Below are 23,388 nucleotides of genomic sequence, written 5' to 3'. Positions count from 1 at the left end.
CAAAAATGATTAATAAAAAAATTAAAAATGTAATGATTTTTAACCTCATGTAAAAATGCCACATTTTGTGATAACATGCTGCATTTTGTAATAAAATTCTTGAACAGATTTTGTAATAAACTTTGCCGCATTTTGAAATAACTTATTACATACTGCAACAGTTATTACCAAATGCAGGTGTAGCACTTTTTTTTTTTTTTTTAAAGAAAATGTAATAATTTGGTGCATTTTGTAATAAACCATCGAAAATCCATTGAAATTGATGCCTTAACTGGAAAAACCATCATACCAGCAGAACAGCATTAAGCATTCCAGCTTAATTAGAGTTCTTTTTTTTTTTTTTTTTTTAAATAGTAGGATGTTTCATTGTTCAAAACTAAATCAAATGTAACAATATTCATTATAATGGAGGATGTGTTTGCAAACTACAGACAAAAGGTGCACTTATTAAATATAACTGACAAGACACTTACTGATGCACTGAAATTTTGGAAGTTAGGCCTATTACATAGGCCTGTAACGGTACACGTACCGAACCGAACCGTTTCGGTACACACCTGTTCGGTTCGGCACACAGCTGTACCGAAACGGCACAGTATGTTGACAAAAAGAAAAAGGAACGAAAGATGTCGTTTAATGCGGAACTTTAAATCCGCGCAAGTTTCACACGGACATATTAAAGGACACGCACATTGACCCAAAATACCAAATAGCAGCTGATATAAGGTAAAAAAAAAACAAAACAAAACAAAAAAAACAAATATGATGTGAACCTGGAAGGAAGAGACTGAAGACCCTCCACCATCAGTACAGTCCAGTTTGGATCACTTCAGGTCCCGGTGAAAGACAACAACGAGGAAAGAGACGGAGATAAGACGGACGTTGTTTGGCCCCTAGGAACTACGGTAGTTCTAAAACACTCTCTCTCTCTCTCTCTCTCTCTCTCTCTCTCTCTCTCTCTCTCTCTCTCTCTCTCTCTCTCTCTCTCTCTCTCTCTCTCTCTCTCTCTCTCTCTCTCTCTCTCTCTCTCTCTCTCTCTCTCTCTCTCTCTCTCTCTCTCTCTCTCTCTCTCTCTCTCTCTCTCTCTCTCTCTCTCTCTCTCTCTCTCTCTCTCTCTCTCTCTCTCTCTCTCTCTCTCACGCACGCTGTATAACAGAGGAATAAAACTCGGAGTTGGCCACTGACAGTATATAAAAATAAAGTTTCACTTTCGTTTCACGCCAGCGTTAGTTACGTTAGTTATGGACCGGACCGCACCCCCCCACCCCCCGGCTCCGACCAAAAAAAACAAAACAAAAAAACAACAAACAAACCATCCCCCAGACAAATCGTACGTTCCATGCGCGCGCACACTCAAACACACACACACACACACACACACACACACACACACACACACACACACACAAGTACACACAGTGTCCTAAACAGTTTGTTCTCTGTCCTAAAATAAATAATTTGGTTCAGTTTGTTGTCAATGTTGCTCTTCAGTTTGTTTAAACAGAATACCAGTTTACCCTCCTGTTGATGTTGAACTTCATGCAGAATTTTTTTGCTGATATTTTTCTGCAGATTGTGAACTGACAGAACTGTGATTAGATTTTTCTTGTTTGTTCAAAACTACCTGTCAGAGAAAAGTGCAATACTAATGTTTAAAATGCATTTAGTCATATTAATAATTTATTTTATTTTCTATTTGATTTATAGCAGCAGAATTATATTATTCCTGTGTTTCTATATTCTATTGTGTCCAAAAATTGGGGGGAAAATGTTAAAAAATTCATAAATGTATTAAAGACATTTTGAGGGGTTTTCTTTCTTCCCGTACCGAACCGAAAAAAACCGAACCGTGGCTTTGAAAACCGAAAACGTACCGAACCGAAAATTTTGTGTACCGTTACAGGCCTACTATTACAAAATGCATTCATGAATTTTATTACAAAATGTGGCGTTATTACATAATGTGGTGAAAAATTGTTACATTATTACATATTGCACTGATATTACATAATGCAGCACTACAAGGCTCTAGTTAAGGTTCTGAAGGTACTAAATTCATTAATACAACTATAAACAGTTATTAGTTTACTTTTCTAATAGTCGATGTTTTATCTGCTGTAGATTGTGATTTTGTGATTTAGTGATTTATTCCGAACATGCAATGAAATTTAACATATATGCACTTGCAAAACATACATAATAATACAAATATCAAGAATCATAACAATCTTAGTCAGAAGAAAAGCACAATAATTCCATTTACATGCCCAAAAAGGGGTGGGAAGAAGTATAATTTATTTAATCCCACCCCCTCTCCCTACAATATTATCAATAATATATGTCCCTCTTCCTTTTACATTACTCTTCTATATTTATATATCTATTCACACACACACACATACACACACACTCATTCATCCATATACACATATATACATTTATACATATACACACATACAAATACACATATAATCTTTTACCAATGCCTTTCTTAGTTGTGCTAGCGAATAAATAAACAAATAATAACTAACTCAAGGAAGGAAATATGTACATAAACAACAGTGAACATATGGTGACAATTATGCGTAAACAATTAATAACCCTCTTCCCTATATCTTGTGAAAAACATGTTCTTATAAGTGTTTTTGAACTGTCTTATGTTTGAACATTCCTTGTGCTCCTCCCTCAGTCTATTCCAGACTTTAACACCACACACAGATCTGCTAAAACTTTTCCTAGTAGTGCACACCCTCTGAATTTTGAAATTAAATCTACCCCTTAAATTATAACTCCCTTCCCTTTCAGTGAATAATTTCTGCATGTTTCCTGGTAGTAGATTATTTTTGGCTTTGAATATGATTTGTGTTGTTTGTAGTTCTACGATGTCTTTGAGTTTTAGTAACTTTGACTGTAAAAATAAAATTTTGCTGTGATTTCACTTCATTTCATTCTCAGCTGTGCGCAGTGACATAAATCCTTACATTATTTACATTCTGCTGAACTGGAAAGCACAGATGAATGGACGACAAATGAAACACAAACAGTGAAGATGTGAAAAACCTCATAAAAGCCTTATTTTGTGTCAGGGTGGGTTGGAAAATGCAGTGGAAGCTGATGTTACCAAGGTAACATGCTAATATTAGTTAGTTAGTTTTTCTCCTTCAATAAAAAATTGCAACTTTACTTATCAACTTCATCCACTTGCTCTGGTCTTTATCATCACATGTAAAGTGGTATGAAGACAAATGGATGTATGCTATGGACTCTGGGACACAGTATTGCATCAGATTGAATGGACAGAATTGGACCAGGAAGTAGACAGTGACATCATGTTTTAACTGGATTAATCTCCGATCAGTTTCCGTCAGATACAACCTGAACACGACTCTATGAAGCTCAATACGTGAAACATCCGATTAATTTATCTTTATATTTACTCTTTTATTTTGGACTGAGAGGTGGGAGCTGCAAATGAAAAAATGTATATTACTTTAATTATTATTTCATTTATTTATTTATTTATTTTGTATTGTTTTGGGGTTTTTTTTCTATGTCTGAAATAAACTAAACTAAAAAGTGGCAGAATTTCCCCTGATTTTTAGCTCCTACAGCTTTAATAATCTACAAATATCAAATATAATCAATCATACATCTCTGAAGGCCCACATCAGTACTTTTATATCAATACTTTACAGTTTGCTGGATTATTAAGAACATCTGAGGAGGACAAAGAAATATAGCCTTGCACTTCCAGAGAGTATTAAATATCTGCAACCCACTCTATTCCCTCCTTTTATAAGAAATACGTATCCAATACTGTTCTGTAAAGACAGATATATGGATACGGGGATGTGGGGGATCAGGCTACCTTTTCTGTAGATATTAAAGGCTGGGGCACAGTAAAGGGGGTGGGGGGGTAAACATGACAAATTCATGCATTTGTGGGGGGCCCATAGAGCAGTGGAGGGGGTCCAGTGGATACAGGTTAGAAGTTGTGAAAATTTTGTGTAAGATCCACTGTATAATATTTTTCATTTCATTTTTTCATTTTGTTTATTTATTTGGACAGGGACAATGCACAATATACATTAACCTCATAAACCACAGGTGTCAAACATGCGGTCCGGGGGCCATCTCCGGCTCACCAAAGGGTCCAGTCCGGCCCGTGGGATGAATTTGTGAAATGCAAAAATTACACTAAAATATTAACAATCCTTTTAGTTCAGGTTCCACATTCAGATCAGTTCAATCTGAAGTGGGCAGGACCAGTCAAATACTATCATAAAAACGTAGAAATAATGACAACTCAAAATTCTTCTCTTTGTCACTGTAAATATTTTCATGTATTTACACTAAAACAAAGTATAATTTCGCAAAAAATGTGAATAACCTGAACAAATATGAACAACCTGAAATGTCTTAAGAGAAGTAAGTACAATTTTAACAAGACTCTGTCTGTTAGTAAATGTTTTACGTATTTGTTGATCCACTGTGGTCTGTAAGTTATAATGTACATGTGTAAGTGATAAACTGAGACAGAATATTGTTAAATTACACTTATTTTTTCAGTTTGTTCATGTTATTCACCTCGTTTGAAAGGATAGTTTGAAGATGTAAACCTTTTCATAATGTAAATTTACTTTTTTTGCTCTGAAACACAGAGAAAAGTTTGGAGTTGACATTATTTATATATTATTATGTTATATTGTTATATATAATATATTATTTTACTGGTTTGGCCCAATTCAGATCAAATTTGGCTGAATGTGGCCCCTGAACTAAAATGAGTTGGACACCCCTGTTATAAAGGGAGAGATATGGTGTGCCAGGTTGGAGCACTAGTGCTAATTTCAACTTGTAGTCCCTGGGCAGGCTGACGCTATCATTAAAAAAAAAACAGACATTAATAAAAACTTAAACATACAAAAAGCAGTAAAAAATGCATTTCTAGAGGAATAGAGGAATAGAAGTCAGGAGTCAGATGTTGAAAGCGTGTTAAGTTTCAGTTTCATTCAGTTACGGACCGCACCCCTGTGTATATACCCTCAACCCCCAACATATTATTTTCTGTATTTTGCATTTTTGAGTGAAAATCAGGTATTTTTCTGTATTTAGCCCATAAAGACCCAGACAACCCCCCCCCACAAAACTGGTAGCGGCACCCGTGATTAAAGTGCTCATATTTTGCTAAACCCACTTTTATTAGTCTTTGGTTCATTTATTTGTGCATTTGGACCCTAATAATTCAAAAAGTTTGAATTTTAACCCTCCAGGTGCTGCAAAGTCATCTTTATATTCATTTTAGCAAAAATCAAGTGGATTTCTACAACCTGTTTTAATTCCTGCTTAATTTGTTATGCTTTATAACTCGTTATGTCACGACATTTGCACATATAAAGTCAAGATTTCTGACAAACATTTCTCCGAGTACGATATATTTGTTCGTCAGCTGCAGAGGTTGTAGTAAAAACTGAAAATATGTCCAAATTTTGAGCTGATTACCTAAAATGTGCAGTTGTTGGTTGTATTAATGAACACAAGTGGCTGAATAGGACAGAGCAGCACAGTCAACAACCTGGAGGGGGTGGGGCCTGAAATTTGCATTACATTTGCATTTAAAGGGCCAGCGCTCGTGTCATTACTAAGAAATAGGGATGTGGAGTTGAATTAATGAAGAATTCAGACCCAAGCATAGCATTTACAGTTTACGTAGACCACAGGGAAATGGTTTAAATGCATAATTCCATTTAAAAAAAACAAAATATCACTCCTTTAACCCTGTAAAGCCTGAACCACTAAATCAGTGACAGTAAAATTCCAGTTCTTTGAAACTGGAGCCTTTATTGGTCCTTCTGAACAACCCCCCCAAATTTTTTTTTAAATATCAATTTTCGTGTATGAGTTTCAATTTCGTATCATATTTGATACATCAGGTCTCAATGCTCAAATACTATTTTTGAACAAACAAAAACATAATATAATGCAAACATGTCTAACAAATTGATAATTCCTTGTCAAAATTTGCAAAGTTCCTCCTCCTTCCTTATAAATGACAGTCGTGTAGTGTCACTGGAAAGGCCTCTGGTGAATGAATTCCTCCCCTCTGGTGGATTATCTGTGAATTCCATGTATCTAATTGTACAGGGTGGGGAAGCAAAATTTACAATGAACATTTAGTTGTTTTTTCTCAGCAGGCACTACGTCAATTGTTTTGAAACCAAACATATATTGATGTCATAATCATACCTAACACTATTATCCATACCTTTTCAGAAACTTTTGCCCATATGAGTAATCAGGAAAACAAACATCAAAGAGTGTGTGATTTGCTGAATGCACTCGTCACACCAAAGGAGATTTCAAAAATAGTTGGAGTGTCCATAAAGACTGTTTATAATGGAAAGAAGAGAATGACTATGAGCAAAATTATTACGAGAAAGTCTGGAAGTGGAGGAAGCAACAAAAAACGTACCAAAGCTTTTATTAAAGCTCTCAAATCCAAAATCCTAAAGGATCCAACCAAATCCATGAGAAAAATGGCAATTGAACTTGAGGTAGACAACAAGACCGTTAGAAATGCAGTAAAATATGATTTGAAGATTCAAATTCTCATGACTTTCAATAAACTAATTGGTCATACAGTCTTTCAATCCCTGCCTCAAAATATTGTAAATTTTGCTTCCCCACCCTGTATATATCAAGTTTTTCAAGAAAAAAAATATCACACTAATCATGTAGAGGGCTTCAAAACTCATGTTTCAAATATGATAGGTTTGGCTTTATAGGGTTAAACTTGTGCATCACACCGTAAAAAGGCTGGAAAAATAGGAATCAGACACTCAGACGTCAAGGATGTATTAGATTAAGACCATAAATGTGGATTTTTCGGTTGCAAAAGAGGTTTTTTCCACCATTATACGGCTCCATTTACTTAAAGCCATGGATCTGAATACTTCAACCACCATCACACACTCCTATTATATACCTCCTCCCCCGCTCTCTTCATCTTTACCTTCTCCGATTCTATTTTCTCCCCGGTCAAACATAAGAGCGCTCATCTGTCAGCTGTATGGATTTCCCGTCAAAGCCCAATACCCCTGGTGTCACTGGCCAGGTGACATGGAAGAAATGTGCATGTGACCAACAGGGGACGACGGACGCGTGGATCTGAGTTGAAGGAGAATGCGTTCATGATGTCATGCCTCAGTCTTGACATATCTCTCCACTCGCTCTTGTAAGTAAAATATGTGAGGTCACGTGGGAGGCAATAAGCCATAACAGGAATATAGTGGACATGAATGAGGTCGGGCAGCCGACAAGATCAGCCCCTTCACACATCACAGTCCATCATGAGCAGCAGCCAATGGGGCTTCAGCGCTGGCTTTAAATGTGATTCATGGCAGCGGTGGCTTCAGGATTACCCCCCCACACTCACCCACCCACCTCTCTCTAGTATGGAACTCCTTCGACAACGCCTCAGATGTCATTTTAGTCCCGGAGCAGGCTGATTTTGTTCAACGCTCGATCATGATGGGTGTCTGGGTGACTGTGAAAATCAAATAAACCAGTACAGAAGTGGGAACGATCATCTGTTTACAAACACACTGCAGACTCACGACTCATGGAGCTGGGGATTGCTCATCTGAGCCTTCCATCCCCCACAATGCAGAGCTCGTCTCACCTCCTTCCACCCGTCACTCCTCCTCTGAGTGAGAATAGCACCATCGCGGCTTTTTCTGACTCAGTAGCGTGTGTTACTGAGGGAAATAAAATCCCACTGAGGTGTTCTGTAGTGCAGTGTGCTGAGTCAAGGGCTCTGTTCAGATAGGGAGATGTACTCCTGCTTCTAAAAATGCTGTTGTTCTTGTTACCTTGCATAGTAATTTACCCATTTTAAGCGTGTGCATTTAAGCATGGAGAAACAACCAGTCTGTATTTCAATAGCTCTGCAAAAAAACCCCTTTTGAAATCATTTTTTTTTCCTAATTATTATTCTACATATTTGCAGAAATGCTGATGGTGAAACAATTACCAGAGAATAACTCTTCAGAGAGATGCAGTATTTTGTGATATCGTTAAATAATTTCCACAGCTTTAAAGGATAACTGTGGTTCAAAAGGGGATATGACCATCCCCGCATATGGTTAAACAGATTAAAAAAAAAAAAAAAAAGGCCCAGTTTTTCAGGGAAGAATCCAATTAACAGCAAAGATTCAGCTGTGAAACTAATCTCTTAAATACACATGTGACATAAAAGAGCAGAAATACAGATATATAAACATATATTAACAAAGTGTGGAGGGGTAATAAATCCACAGCTTCAGTTACACAGGGTGGAGCTGCAGAGAAGCAGGAGCTGCATCAGCAAAAAGAATCAGCAAAGTAATAGAGTGTAAAAATGAATTAGATTGGACACTTAACACTCACAGGAATTGGATGTTGGAATTGTAGGAAAGAAATAGAAAATAAGATGCAGCACAGTTGACCAGGTTATAGACCAGCAACCAGACGAGTCTATACACAGACATCATACGGAATAGAAGGCAATATCACCCCCCCAAACGGAGATTTTTGACACTGAAAACACTTTAGGTCTGAAATTTACTATGTTTGACTTGATTAGAAACAGAATAATTATCATATATCTAAATAAATACATTTGAACTAGTGAAAAGCAAATGCAAAAATCAATAAATTCAGAACTGAAAATTAAAAATATTAAAAAATAAACAATAATTCCATGTCATAAGTGTTGTATTATCTACTGGCCACTATCAGCAGTAACTTCTACTATTACTGATGGTTTATAAAATGTCCTATTAGAACAGATTGTCCAGTTTAGTCTGGTGACGTTGAACCACTAATGGTGCTTTTGATGCTTTAGAATCAGGCTATAATGAAAACCTTGTCAAAAAGTTTGGAAACACGTTTGAGAGACAGATCCATTTTCATATTGTTTATGTACAGTAAGTTAAAGGTATGAACATTTATTTTAGCCAAATAAACATATAAATGTACAAATACTGGTTAAAACAAACAAAAAACTTAATAAACCAAACTTTATTTTTACTGACACACTCTAACCAGCATCTGGATCTGGAATGTTTCGACAAAATTCAGCTGAAATATTTCGTATCTTTTGCATCTTCATGTCCCATGAGGCATAGCAGAAGGGGCGGGACTTAGCCTCTCAGTAGGATTTAGCTCAGGTGACTGATGAGGCCATTCTATGATAAAATGTACTCTCTGAATAACCCTCATAAAGCATGGATGTATGATTGGCCTCATTGTGTTGATGCAGGTGGTGTTGAAGTATGGAATGGGCCTGATATATATTGACCTGTGTCAAAGCTGAACCATAGGATGTTTTTTCCATGCTTCAATGCCCTCATTCATGGTCTTCAGGGTATTTAACCTGCATGTATATAATGAGCCCATAGCTGTGAATGTGAGGGAATGGTTGTTCATCTCTATATGTCAACCTGTGGTGAACTGGAGACACAGCCAGGGTGGACCCCACCTTCACCCACTGGTACCAGCAGATGGATGGATGGATGGATGGATAAGATAAGATAAGATATTCCTTTATTGATCCCACAATGGGGAAATTCACAGTGTTAACAGCAGCATAGAAACATACACATAGACATACACATTCACGTAAAACAGTCATATAAATTTGAATAAAAGAAAAAAGTGTTTAAAAAAGGAGAGTGCAAATATGCTTTGGTATGTAGTGCTATATATATCATGAACAGAAACTTGCAAAGTGCAGTATGACATAGCTGCATGTATATTTCATACAAAATCTACTTTTAATGCCTAAGGTAACATTTAATGAATATTAAGCTTTTTGTACCAATATCTATACATTTATATATTTGCTTGGTTGAAATAAGTGTTAAACTTGAATCGAAACATTCATATTACTTAATTTGTTGGACATGTGCAATATCAACATGCATGTGTCCGTCAAAAACACAATACAATCATAGGTATTTAATGTGTTCATACGTAGGTGAACTACTATTGCAATACTATTTTGTTATGGACATAATGCAAAGTTGTAAAAATTAGCTTAAATGTATTTTTTGGAATTAGCATCACTTCCAATTCCAAAATATTCATCAGGAATGCTAGTGTAAACTCTTCACAAACAACCTATTTCAGTTTGTTCATTCACTCTGTCATATGATTTGGATTAAAAACTATTAAAGAATAATTCCAGGGATTGGCTTGATCCACTAATAATAACTCATAATGTATTTATTGATGCTCAACCCAAACCACAGTGTTTTCCTAATCTGAACCAAAGGGTTTTTATCGCCTAAACATAAAAGTTTATGGGATCTGGGATGTGAGTTCCAGTCTCTGGTGGTTAAGTCTTTTATTTTGTAAATCCTCCATCTACTCAAACCAAATCCTGACTGATGAGGAGACGGAGGACAGTGATGGATCCTTTAGTGACATTATAGCCTTCATATCCACGGTTTGCAGAAATATCCAATGGCAACATTTCATTCTGGTGACTGTGTTGCTATTCTCTGCCCAAACACCTTCCTTCAAAACCTAATTAATTTTGGCTGGTAAATCTTTTGATCATATAAGTAATTAATATCTGAGATCTGTGAACAACAACAACCTGTGCCAGGGAAGAACACAAGCTGCCAAACAATCAGACAGTGTGAACAAGCAGCAGTTTATCCACCGTAGCTGTAAGTAAGACTGAATACATGTAAAAACGTGGTCATATTTTCACAAATAACAATGTTGGTCAACATCTCACCTATTAATTCTGATTATACTGTCATTAGCTTCTTGAAAAAATGGTCAAAATTAAATTGTAATAGTAACCATTCAATCTTTTAGCTGCAAAAATGCAAAATAAAAACAATGAGTGATGGTGTTTTCACTCATTAGGATCCGAGACGCTGGAGCAGAGGATGTGAGAGGAAAATACTGAAAATATTGACAGTGTTAAATAAAAACTGAAAACCCAGGAATTCAGGTTGGCTTTTATGCAGTGTTGTATAATTTCATGATTTCTGTTCCATTCATTATTATTAGTTCTATTCAATTTTTGGGTTTTGTTTTTGTAGGTTTTTAGTTTTAGAGTTTTAAATTGATCACAGACTGGAGGGGTTTATTGCAGTGGTTCACAAACGTTTCCAGCTCATCGTCCAAACAACAATTTTACATTTCCTTGAGACACATTTTTAACAGGGTTCCCACTCTTTCCCTGAAATTACTTTCCAGGACTTTTCCAGGACATTTTCAGCCACTACAGCAGTGTTTTTCAACCGTGGGGTCGCCTGGAATTCAAATGAGGTCGCCTGAAATTTCTAGTAATTAATAAAAATTAAGAAAAACTTACTAATAAAAACTAGAAAAGCACTTGGAGAGCACAGACCTCCATCAAGGCAGATCAAGGTAAAAATATATGGTGAGTTGACAGAGACAATCCCAATCCATAAAAGACATGACAAACTGTGAAGCTGAAACTGAAGCACTGTGCTTCTGTTTATCTGTCAAATGTTCATTGTGGTCGGTTTCAGATGCTGCAGCTCTTTCATAATTCATAGTTTGAGTTCTTGTTTGTTCAGTATTAATTGTCAGCCTTGTAAATCCAAGCTGGACTGACTGTACATATCCTGACCAAGGAAAATCAAATTCTCACTTTGTGCAGTAATCGACACCTGGCTTTTCTGCCTCCGTCCATAATAATATACATTATATAGACTAAATGTCATTTAAAATTAATGTTTATTTGCAACATAGTATAGCAAACTATTACATGATCAAAAACATTCATTTTAGCAAAAAAAAGTCTATGTTTTGAATGTCTGGGGTCGCCAGAAATTTGTGATGTTAAAATGGGGTCACGAGCTAAAAAAGGTTGGGAACCACTGGACTACAGAGACAAATTATCATGTCATAACTTCATATCCATAATGGACAGTGAGAATGTAAAGACGGAACAATCACTTTGTCCCCGTTAAGGACATTCACAAGTTAAACAAGTCCTGCAATTTCACTTCATGGACTTAAGATATTAAACTAAAATGAAACAAACTTTATTTGTCAATATTTTATATGTTCTCATTGGATTTCTGCCATATTTAAACATGTTTTGAACTTCACAGCATAAAATTTAAACCTTTTTTCGTCATCGTCGTCTGTCGTCCGTTACAAAACTTTCAATCGTCTTCTTCTCCGACACTACCATTCCGATTGACTTCAAACTTGGTATAGAGCTTCTTCATGATGATGTCAACAAAAGTTAGTGAAATTATTTGGATCTGGATCTAATTCTGGATTTGGTGCGACTTTGAAAAATGTCCCCATTATAAGAGATAGGAAGTGGACCAATGCAATAACTCAGTAAATATAAATGATATCCAGTGTAAATTTCTACAGTCCGGCCCTGATGGGGAGATGACCAAAACATACCCAGCCAGCATGTCCATGTGGGCCCCAGAAGGGTTACAATTGGGCTGCATATAAGGGTCTCATGTGGGTTTGTCCGCAGTTTCCATGGTGGTCCCACATGTATTTGCCCATATCAGAATCAGAATCAAAATCAGATTCAGAATCAGAATCTCTATATTGTCATTGTACCAAGTACAACAAAACTGAGGTAAAGCTCTCTGGTTCAGTGCAAGAATTTACAGACAGACAACAAATATCAGTAAAACAACAACAAATACCAGTAAAAGGCACAGTTATTTACATTTAAAAAAAACTATTGCAAACTAAGATATTTCTAAAACATAGAATTTAAGTAGTGCAAATAACATGAGAAGTAGTGCAAATGACACGAACAATAAATATCGTGGGATAAAATAGTGTGAAGAATAATTAATATAAGATATTCAGGTCTCTGATTCTGATATGGGCAAACACATGTGGGGCCACCATGGACACTGCGGACAAACCCAAATGGGACCCTTATATGCAGCCCAAATGTAACCCTTCTGGGGCCCACATGGACATGCTGGCTGGGTAATGGCCACATGCTGATCAGGATCTTCTTCTGGATCCGGGAACTTACGGAAAATTTAACATGGGCTCTTATGGGGAAAAAAAATTCAATCGTCTTCTTCTCCAAAACTACAGTTCTGATTGACTTCAAACTTGGTATACAGCTTCTGTATGATGATGTCAACACAAGGCATTGAAATAATTTCGATCCGGATCTGATTCTGGATTTGGTGCGACTTTGAAAATTTTTCCTATTATAACAGATAGGAGGTGGATTGATCCAATAAATCAGTATCAATGATATGAAGTTGGAATTTGAATTTTTTACAGATCTGATTGGAATATGAGCAAAACATGGGCTATTTCTGTAATAGAATAAATACACAGAACTGGGTGTTAATAAATGGCATCTGGATACATTTCCCAAAGCTTTTAATTTGCCCGGTAAGCTACAGGGTCATTGGTCCTATTTTTTTTATTTATTTTATGCTGTATTCATTATTTCCTCATCCTATGTGGTGTATTGTTTTATCATGTGAGCCCTTAGTAATTTCATTTTTCAAGTATTGCTAACATATTTATTTACTATACGCTGTATGTTGCACAGTGAGGGAGGCTCACAGATGGTTGTTTTCCTGACCTCATGACCTAAGACAGTCTGGGCCATGATTCAGTGCCAAAAATATGGGGGTAGCAATGTAACACTGTGAAGATGCTGCTAAAACCAACATCCATATAACAACTAATAGGAACATATTGTAAAATAACAGGTGTGTTTATGTAGCGCAAACTACTACCCTCAAGCCTTCTTTGCAAAACTGTCATCTCAACATCCTCTCAGGTCCGCAATCTCCTCCTTTCCCTCGATTCTGGATTTTTTTCTGTTCACATAAGCACTAATATTGTGACACTAACAGCATTATCTTTATCTTTGCTTCACTGTTTGCAACAGAGATGTTTAATTCTTGTACTGTGATGTTGTGTTATAGCCTGAGATCCATTAGATTATACCATTTCACAGTCTGCATAAGTGTCATACCCAGTTTTATTAGACCCAAGTTGCAAAATATGGCAACTGGTACATTTACCGCTCTGGAAAAAATTATGAGAGTACTTCAATTTCCTGTGAACTCAGCATGTGTGCATGTATGACAGCCATTCCATTACTGTGTCTGTTAAATTCCAACACAAACACACCTTATTCTACTGAATAAACACCTGATCCATGTCTTGTTTAACCCATAAAGACCAAAACAGCCACCGGCGACCCAAACCATCTACTGATCTAAAATGTTTAATAACTTCTGAACGATTAATCTTACCAATCCATGTAAATAATTGGTGTAAAATACAGTTTGTCATCTTTTCATGGTCCTCAGATATGACCCATTTGGACGTTCAGAGGCTCCGTAGTTACTGTGGAAACACCGTCATCTTCTACAACATTGATTCACCAGTAAAACCCATAGAGTTGGATCAATGACAGTGGATGGAGACACTTGGTTTATGTTCAGTTAGTGATATATTTGCTGAAAAAATGAACTATTTCTTCAGTTTTCTTTGTTTCTGATATAATAATCCTTAACTTTACTCTGAGCTTTTATGAACATCTACATGATCAGTAAAATAAATATAGGAAAATACATGATTTATAATCAAAAAAACTCAAAGTAAAGAAGACAATATTACAATAAAACGTTAAAAATCACTTAAAAAAGGTTAAATATAGAGAAAAATAAAATTGGGAATCTCCGCAAAAGTATTACTGGGTCTATAAAAACCACTACTGTGGCCATCACCATCTTCTTAAAAAGGTAAAGACAGTCCTATCAGTACCACAAAAGTAATTGGAATCCAAAAATAACTGTTGAAAACTACTGGACTTCTGCTCTGACAATGTCCTCAAACTCTGAGGACTGGTATCAGGACAATGCTCCTGGCCTCAGCTAGGTCCATAAAGGTGTGGATGACGGACCACCAGATGAAGACCCTGTCATGGCCAGAACAATCTGCAGGCCTGTTCCAACATTAGTATTGTGTTGTTTAGAAATGAATATGAATAATTCTTTGCATTATTTGGGCCTGAAACCTGCATATTTTAGTTATTTTGACCATGTGTCATGTTCTGCAAATACATGCTCTAAATAACAATATTTTTATTTGGAATTTGGAAGAAAGGTTGTCAGTAGTTTTAGAAAATAAAACAAAAATGTTCATTTTACTCAAACACATAAGGGGTTAAACTTTGGAATGGCCTGGAAGATCGATTCAAACAGTCTAAAAACAATTAAAACTTTTAAAAAGATGTTCAAATTAACTATTATTCAAAAATATAGAGTTCAGGATTGACTAAAGAAAATACTTCTTTAAAAGACTAAGATCAATATTGGTAGTTGAGATAAGGACATGACTTACTTGAATTCAAATTAAATATGTATTCTCTTCTGTTGTATATTTAGCAATGATTTTGTAGATTTTTTTTTTTTTTTAATGTTTGTTTTCTTGTGGAAACATTGTGTTAATTGTGAATAGGGTTAGGCAAAATAAACCCTTTCGGTCGCATTGTATATGGAACAATGGACATGTTGTTGTTGTTTAAAGTAATTGATGACTGAATAAATTACTACAACTACTACTACATACCTATAAATGGTAAAATCAGAGAAAGTGATCATTTTGCAGTGGTCTCTTATTTTTTTCTGGGGCTGTATAATACTGCAGAAATCATATAGTCTATAGAAGCCTTTAGTCTGAATCCAAATAACCAAAATTCTGACTAAAATCCTTTGTGCACCACTGGACATTGGTTAAAAACAGTAAAAAAAAAAAAAGAAGAAGGAAAAACCTGGATTTAGTCATTCTCCTTGTCCACCACAAATGATATTGACTAAAAGTAAAACTACAGTGCATTTCTAAAATCTTCCCAAACAGAAGTTAAGACCCTTATTTTACAGAAACAACTTAATTATCACTATTAGCAACATAATATTTGACAAAAATGGATCCATTCTTTCTCCTGTTGCCAAGAAATGAACAGGAAGTCTGTGTGCTCTGTTGGCCACGCCCCCTCAAATGTAGCATCATTAACCCTTTCATGCATAGTGGTCACTACAGTGGACAGCTGTTCTCTTGTATATTCATGGATTTTGTTGTTTTAGTTCCATATCAGCCAACACAGTGGACACTTACACTACAAAAATCTAACTCTGGCCAAGTGTATTTTTCTCATTTCTAGTCCAAATATCTGATCACACTTAAAATACGACAGAATTATCTAAAGAGGAACTTTTCAGTGCGGTAGAAGAACTGATTTTTAGACAATAGCTCTGCAAAATCTTATTTCAAGAAATCTTACCAAGATAATTTTCACTTGTTCTAATGGCAGATTTTTTTTTGTTGTTGCTTGAATTAAACAAAAAATGTTACTCTTTAGGTGATTATGTCTTATTTTAAGTGTGATGAGATATTTTGACAAGAAATAAGAAAAACTACACTTGGTAAGATTTAGATTTTTACAACGCATGCACCATTCCATACACTGCAATTCATAGTTACTGTAACTTTGCTGTTCTTGAAAAAAAAAAAAAAACCTGATCTGCACTAACATGTTTGAGTGTAAATCAATTGCTTATTATTAAACTGTAATTAACAGTTTTTGTGTTTTTTTTTTTTTTTTTACATTTTACATTTACATTTATGCATTTGGCAGACGCTTTTTTCCAAAGCGACTTACAGGGGAAAACTAATCAAATCACTCAATCAAATTTTATTTATATAGTGCCAGATTGCAACAAAAAGTTATCTCATGACACTTTATATATAGAGTTGGTCAAAACCAGACTCTAAGCCAATTTACAGAAACCCAACAGAATCCTCCAGGAGGATTTTTTGCATATTATCTCCATGAAGTGAGTAATGACTAATATTAGTGTATGTTAAAATGTGACAAAATATCAGATTATGTGCATTAAAAATGTTTTCATTTCATTGTTTTCACATAGTTTATCAGTATATACATTTCTTTGCTTCAAAAATTTTATGTGATTATGCTCTTTTCATGGGTCGTTCCACGTTGGTGGAACGCTCTACCGAGTGCTACAAGAACAGAGGCATCCCTGCCTATCTTCAAGAAGCTCCTGAAGACCCAGCTCTTCTGAGAGCACCTCCTGTCCTAGCACTTTCAAACATTCCATTTTAAATAATTTAATAAGGTTTTTCCCCGGATTATCACAGATTCTCCCAGGATTATCTCTGGACCTGCTGCGGTGGTCCTGCCTCTCCCCTGCCCTCATCATCACCACTCACTTATCCTCAACTGCCTCCATGTGTCTCCCCCTACTCCCCCCTTCTCCCCCTCTCCCCAGTCTCTATCTCTATCGCTCTCTCTTTTTCTCTTTCTTTACCCTCTCTCTTTAACCCCAACTGGTCAAGGCAGACGTCCATCCTCCAGGAGTCTGGGTCTGTTCGAGGTTTCTGCTGTTAAAGGGAAGTTTTTCCTCACCACTGTCACCAGTCACAGGTGTTTGCTCCTGGAGGATTCTGTTGGGTTTCTGTAAATTGGCTTAGAGTCTGGTTTTGACCAACTCTATATATAAAGTGTCATGAGATAACTTTTTTGTGATCTGGCGCTATATAAATAAAATTTGATTGACTGAGTGATTTGATTGGTTTTCCCCTGTAAGTCGCTTTGGAAAAAAGCATCTGCCAAATGCATAAACATAAACATAAAAATTAAATGCATGGCATCCAGCTGAGTAGACATTTTGCAACTCCATCAAAAATGGGTGTATAAAAACTATTTCAATCGCATTGTTTTTTTAATGCCTCGAGGAATAAAAACACTCAGGAAAAAAAAAAAAAAAACTTGATTAAGGCTTGTATAATTCATGCATGAAAGGGTTAAACAGCCCCGGATGGAATGGAATAAATAAATGGAATGAATAGTGTTTAACTCATCTCCACCACAGAGGACAGAAATGAAGTGCCAGTTCTTTGGAAGATAAAGCGGTTTGACTTGCATTGACTTGTTTCAGAGGCGCTGTATAAATAAAGTTTGATCGAGTGATTGATTGACTACGAAGCCTAGATGGGGATTAATGAGGCCCTCGCTCCCTCAGCGGTAAAACTCACCTCGACCGCCATCTCGTAGTCTGAGCCGTCGAGCAGAGTGACTTTGACAGGGACGGTTTTGGGACGCTTCGTGCTCTTCTGAGGGGATTTGGACGCCTTACTGGGGGTCTTCTCTGAACTGTCATCCACGTCCCCATGATCCTCTGGGACCTGGAAAGAGCAGAGAGTGAAACAGCTTTAATTCTACACTTCATTAGCAGCAGCACAGTCGAAACAGTGGAATCTGTGCACAAATGCACAATTTCACATGTCGGTTAAATAATTCCAATTTTACAATTCCTCAAGCTGAAAATATTTGAGGGAAAACATTTTAGGCATTTTTATTTTGTCATATATTATTTTCCAATTTTTCAATTGTCACAATTATTATTATGTGTATTTAGTTTTTTATTCTCTCTTTATTGGCTTTTGCAGTTTACATTTTATCACATCGTACAACTTTTTCCTGAGGTTGAAAGGACCAAAACGTTGCACAAAACTATCGATCTATCCACCATAATCTATGTGGGAGATTTTCTTTTAGTTCTAATAATTCCTCACCAAAAACATAATTTCCTGAAGAATTTTTTTTTTCTTTTGCAGAGAATCATTCAGATGGAATAAACTGCCTCATACAATAAAGTAATTAGTACTAACTGAGTGAGCATCCACAGCTTCTAATTTAACTATAAGACGTGGGAAACTGTTCATTCATTCATTTGTGTAAATCGTGTAAAAAACATTTAGCCCGTTAGTCCTTCTCCAGTGACTATGCAAATAAAATACTTATGGAAATGAATAACACTTATTTATTGCTGTCGATCGTAAGTCATTCTTACATTACTCACTTGTTAAAATGTGTCAGTAATACAGGGTGGGGAAGCAAAATTTACAATGAACATTTAGTTGTTTTTTCTCAGCAGGCACTACGTCAATTGTTTTGAAACCAAACATATATTGATGTCATAATCATACCTAACACTATTATCCATACCTTTTCAGGTACTTTTGCCCATATGAGTAATCAGGAAAGCAAATGTCAAAGAGTGTGTGATTTGCTGAATGCACTCGACACACCAAAGGAGATTTCAAAAATAGTTGGAGTGTCCATAAAGACTGTTTATAATGGAAAGAAGAGAATGACTATGAGCAAAACTACTATAAAGTCTGGAAGATACTATTAAAGAAGAATGGGAGAAGTTGTCACCCGAATATTTGAGGAACACTTGCGCAAGTTTCAGGAAGTGTGTGAAGGCAGTTATTGAGAAAGAAGGAGGACACATAGAATAAAAACATTTTCTATTATGTCAATTTTCTTGTGGCAAATAAATTCTCATGACTTTCAATAAACTAATTGGTCATACACTGTCTTTCAACCCTTTCAATCAAAATATTGTAAATTTTGCTTCCCCACCCTGTACATAGATTAAAAACAATTTGATCACATTTCATCAAATACTGTTGATTAGCTATTAGACTGGAGAGCTATGCTGTATTCATTTTAACAACTTCTTTTTTAAATTTTAAATAAAAAAAACAAATGAATAGTCTTATAAACATATTAAACATGTCAGTTTCTTTCTGTCTTTTTGTTCATACATGGACCAAAATATTGCAGTATTGTAGAAATAATCTGGAAATGCAAAGTTAACAAAATATATGCATAATTTATGTGGTGATGCATAAATAAAGGCTCATTCGGACCTATTAGTAGCTTAAAGCAGCGTATGACTTTCATCGCACTTTTTTCTTCAAATTTGTTAAACTCCAGTGATATCCTAATTATCACTAATCCATTAGTCTTTCCATGCTTATGCACCAGAATCACTTCCCCAAAACAAAAAAGATGATGACAATGCACACAAATTAACTTTGAAGTTGACATAAATGGTTACTTATATTTATTGTAATCTAAAGTCATATTATAATATTTGTGATAATTGTTCCGTAGCCCAGCCCTATGTGTCCCATTACTTTTGTCCATATTGTGTAGTAAAAATTGTTGGCCTCTGATTGTGCTCATGTAGCTTTGTTTTAATTTTAGTCGCTGCTTGGAAAAACAAACTTCTTTTGTGTGTTAAAATATGCATTAATGATGTATTTTGAGAGCGTGGAGACTTGATAGAGGCTTCCACTGTGACGGAAGTTAATGAGGATCCACAGGAGTAAACAAACACTTTGATTGAAATATTGAATTTTCAATCTCAGGGGTGTTTATATGTACTTGTCTTGCTAAGTGGACTATATCTGCGATCTTTGATCATGTGAAGGAACCATCAAATGTGTAACGTAGTGTGAGATGCGGCTCTGATGTTAGGATGTAATGTTGGCGGCGCCCAGGCTGAGGGGCGAGCTGCCTTGCATATCAAACAGAAAGCCGGAAAGCTGCTGAGTGATTGAGAGGCCTGAGTGAAATGATCTACAGCTGCTGCGAGTTCCACAGCACTCCCACCTGATTGGTTCTCCTGGCGTCACCCTCCATCGCGCTCTTCATTTCCTCAGCCAAAGCCTTCTCTGTTGTCATAGAAATGGATTGCAGTCCTGCAACCACACATAAACATATTCAGTCAACATCAAATCTTTTCCTGTTCCAAGAATCAGCGTGGACTGTTTACTGCAGCTAAAAGTCCAATCTGCCCATGGACTCCTGACAGATTTCACTCCAGATACAAAAGCAAAACACTTTCCCATTTTAGCTGCAACTTCACTCAACCCATAAGGACGCAAACACCCACCGCCGATCAAAGGCATCCGCTGATCTGAAATGTTCAAATAACTCCACCAATCACTTCAACACATGGAAATAAATGCAGGTAAAATGCAGTTTGTCATCTTTTTTTTTTTTTTGTTAAAATATATATTTATCCCCCCGCACATCAGTGAATTTACAGCAATACAGTCCTGACAATAAATTGTTATGCTACAAATTAGAATCAGAATCAGTTTATTTGCCATTTGCAGAAAAACTGCATTGGAAAATGAGTTGCAAGAGCTCAGCATAAAAATACATGAAAGACAGTACAAGGTAAAAAAAAAAATCAATGAAAAATTACATGAATGAGAGTAATAAAAAGACAGGTGCCCTCGTAGATCAACAGACACTCACTTGGACAAAGTGCATGAATATAAAGTGTGTTATTTATACACAAATACAAAACTAAAACATACACCATACATTGTTAAGTATGTGATATGGAGTTGTTATGGCTACGCACAGCACTGGGAAAGAAACTGTTGGCAGACAAAGAGGTAGAACATTTAATAGAACGATACCGTCTGCTGGATGGAAGAAAAACAAAAAGCACAGCCTTCCCGCTGGTAAGGTTTGGCCGTGGCACTTGCTGCCATACCCTACATTTCATTTAAAACAATCATAACTGTCACATTAGATGTATTAGACATGTGTATAATATATAATAGGCCAGGACAAACATCCTGCCTCATCAATGAAAGTTTGCGAAGCTTCAGGAGGTAGGGAAAAGATAAATGAGTGTTAAGTATAACTTTCAGTTCTGCGGGCAGCACAGTCCGCACCGCTCCGTACCCCCATAATATTATTAGTAGGACGGAAACCGGCCGTCATCATGTCTATTCATGTGGTGACATCAGCATATCAATTGCCTCTATATATGTGCCAAGTCTGAAATAAATTGAAACAAAATTGATGTTTTTTATAGACATTTGAAATTTCACCTATTATAAGATAAGACTGAAAAAATTCATAACTAGAAAAGCACTGGGAGAGCGCAGACCTCCGCCAAGGCAGATCAGTCCCCCCACAGTCATCACCAAAATTTAATCCTTTGTTTCTTGCGCCAGTATCAACATTTCCTGAAAATTTCATCAAAATCCGTTCATAACTTTTTGAGTTATCTTGAAAAACAGACAAACCCAGATGAAAACATAACCTCCGCTGTCCTTGGCGGAGGTAAAAATTCATAAAAAATTTGAACTTTGACCTACTTTTCCCAAAATGTAAGTACATCCATTCTGAGTCACTGGTAATCTATAAACCAAATTTGGTATGAATTCAACCAACAGTTTTGCTGCTAGAGTGTTAACAAACAAACAAACAAACAAACAAACAAACAAACAAACAAACCAAGACAAGGCAAGTTTATTTGTATAGCACATTTCAGCAACAAGGCAATTTAAGGTACTTCACACACGGCATTGAAATACAACGGCAGGGAAAAAGAAACACATTTAAGACATTATAAAAGAAACGTAAAAGGTGATTAAAAACAGCAAGTAAGAAAACAACACATAAAATCCAAAAATATAAAAAAACACACATATTAAAGTAAGAGTTGCAGTGCAGAATTTTGAAAGAGAATATAAAATTTAAAAAGTCAAAAGCCTTTTAGTCAAAGGCAGCAGTGAACAGGTGAGTCTTTAACCTGGACTTAAAAGAACTCAGACTCTCAGGAGACCTGATATTTTCTGGTAGTTTGTTCCAGATATACGGAGCATAGAAACTGAACGCTGATTCTTCATGTTTAGTTCTGACTTTGAGAACACAGAGCAGACCTGCACCAGATGACCTGAGTGGTCTGGATGGTTCATACTGGACTAGAAGGTCTCTGATGGATTTTGGGCCTAAACCATTCAGTGCTTTATATGCTAGCAAGAGAATTTTAACTTGCCAAACCCTGACCATATTTTCAGGGGAAAAATGCCTAAAAAGACATACTCAAAGTAAATGAAGAATTACTTCACAATAATAAGGTTCATATGGATGTTCTTGGTGTCTATGGACATTTACAGACCTGACAGAATCTATTCCCATTGTCTAAAATATTGTATCTATTACTATGCCTGAGTAAACTGTAACAAACTAAAAGAGAAATTAGAATTTTTTATCCTCGCCTGGTTTTTTTCGGCTGGATTGATGACGATATGCATAAATTAATTGTTCATCTCGGAGATTTTTTAATAGCGTATATTTCACCCCACAAAGATTAAAAATCATGTTTGAACATTAAAGTTTGCACTAAAATACACTTTTGATGTACTTTTGTTAACATTAGGATCTAAACTTTGAGCAAAAGTTGAAAAAAACATTCATTGCCCTGATTTATTATATTTTTATAGTAGATGAATATTAACCCTTTCATGCACTGTCCACTCCAGTGGACAGTTCTTCTCCAGCTTTTCTCTTGTATATTAATGGGTTTTGTTGTTTTAGTTCCATATCAGCCAACACAGTGGACAGTTATGCACCATCCCATACACTGTAATTCAGATCATTACTGTAACTTTACTGTTCTTGATAAACCTGATCTGCAGTGACATGTT

At 36.0% G+C, this 23,388-nt stretch overlaps 1 protein-coding gene across 1 annotated transcript in view; it reads right to left on the bottom strand.

The window, feature by feature from the left end:
• Positions 1–20,628, bottom strand: part of LOC115423192 (band 4.1-like protein 1) — an 86,871-nt gene extending 66,243 nt beyond the window's left edge. Inside the window, exons 1-2 of the mRNA XM_030139942.1 lie at positions 20,543–20,628; positions 18,112–18,261 (exon numbers count right to left, since the gene is read on the bottom strand). Coding sequence (XP_029995802.1) covers positions 18,112–18,261; positions 20,543–20,614 — 222 coding nt within the window. The 5' untranslated portion in view covers positions 20,615–20,628. The remainder of the gene's footprint in view (positions 1–18,111; positions 18,262–20,542) is intronic.
• Between the last annotated feature and the right edge of the window lie 2,760 nt (positions 20,629–23,388).

This window comes from Sphaeramia orbicularis, chromosome 7 (genome assembly GCF_902148855.1).
Source record: "Sphaeramia orbicularis chromosome 7, fSphaOr1.1, whole genome shotgun sequence".
NCBI lineage: Eukaryota > Metazoa > Chordata > Actinopteri > Kurtiformes > Apogonidae > Sphaeramia > Sphaeramia orbicularis.
Note: the sequence above shows the minus strand (reverse complement) of the source record. Positions and strands in the feature narration are given on the sequence as shown.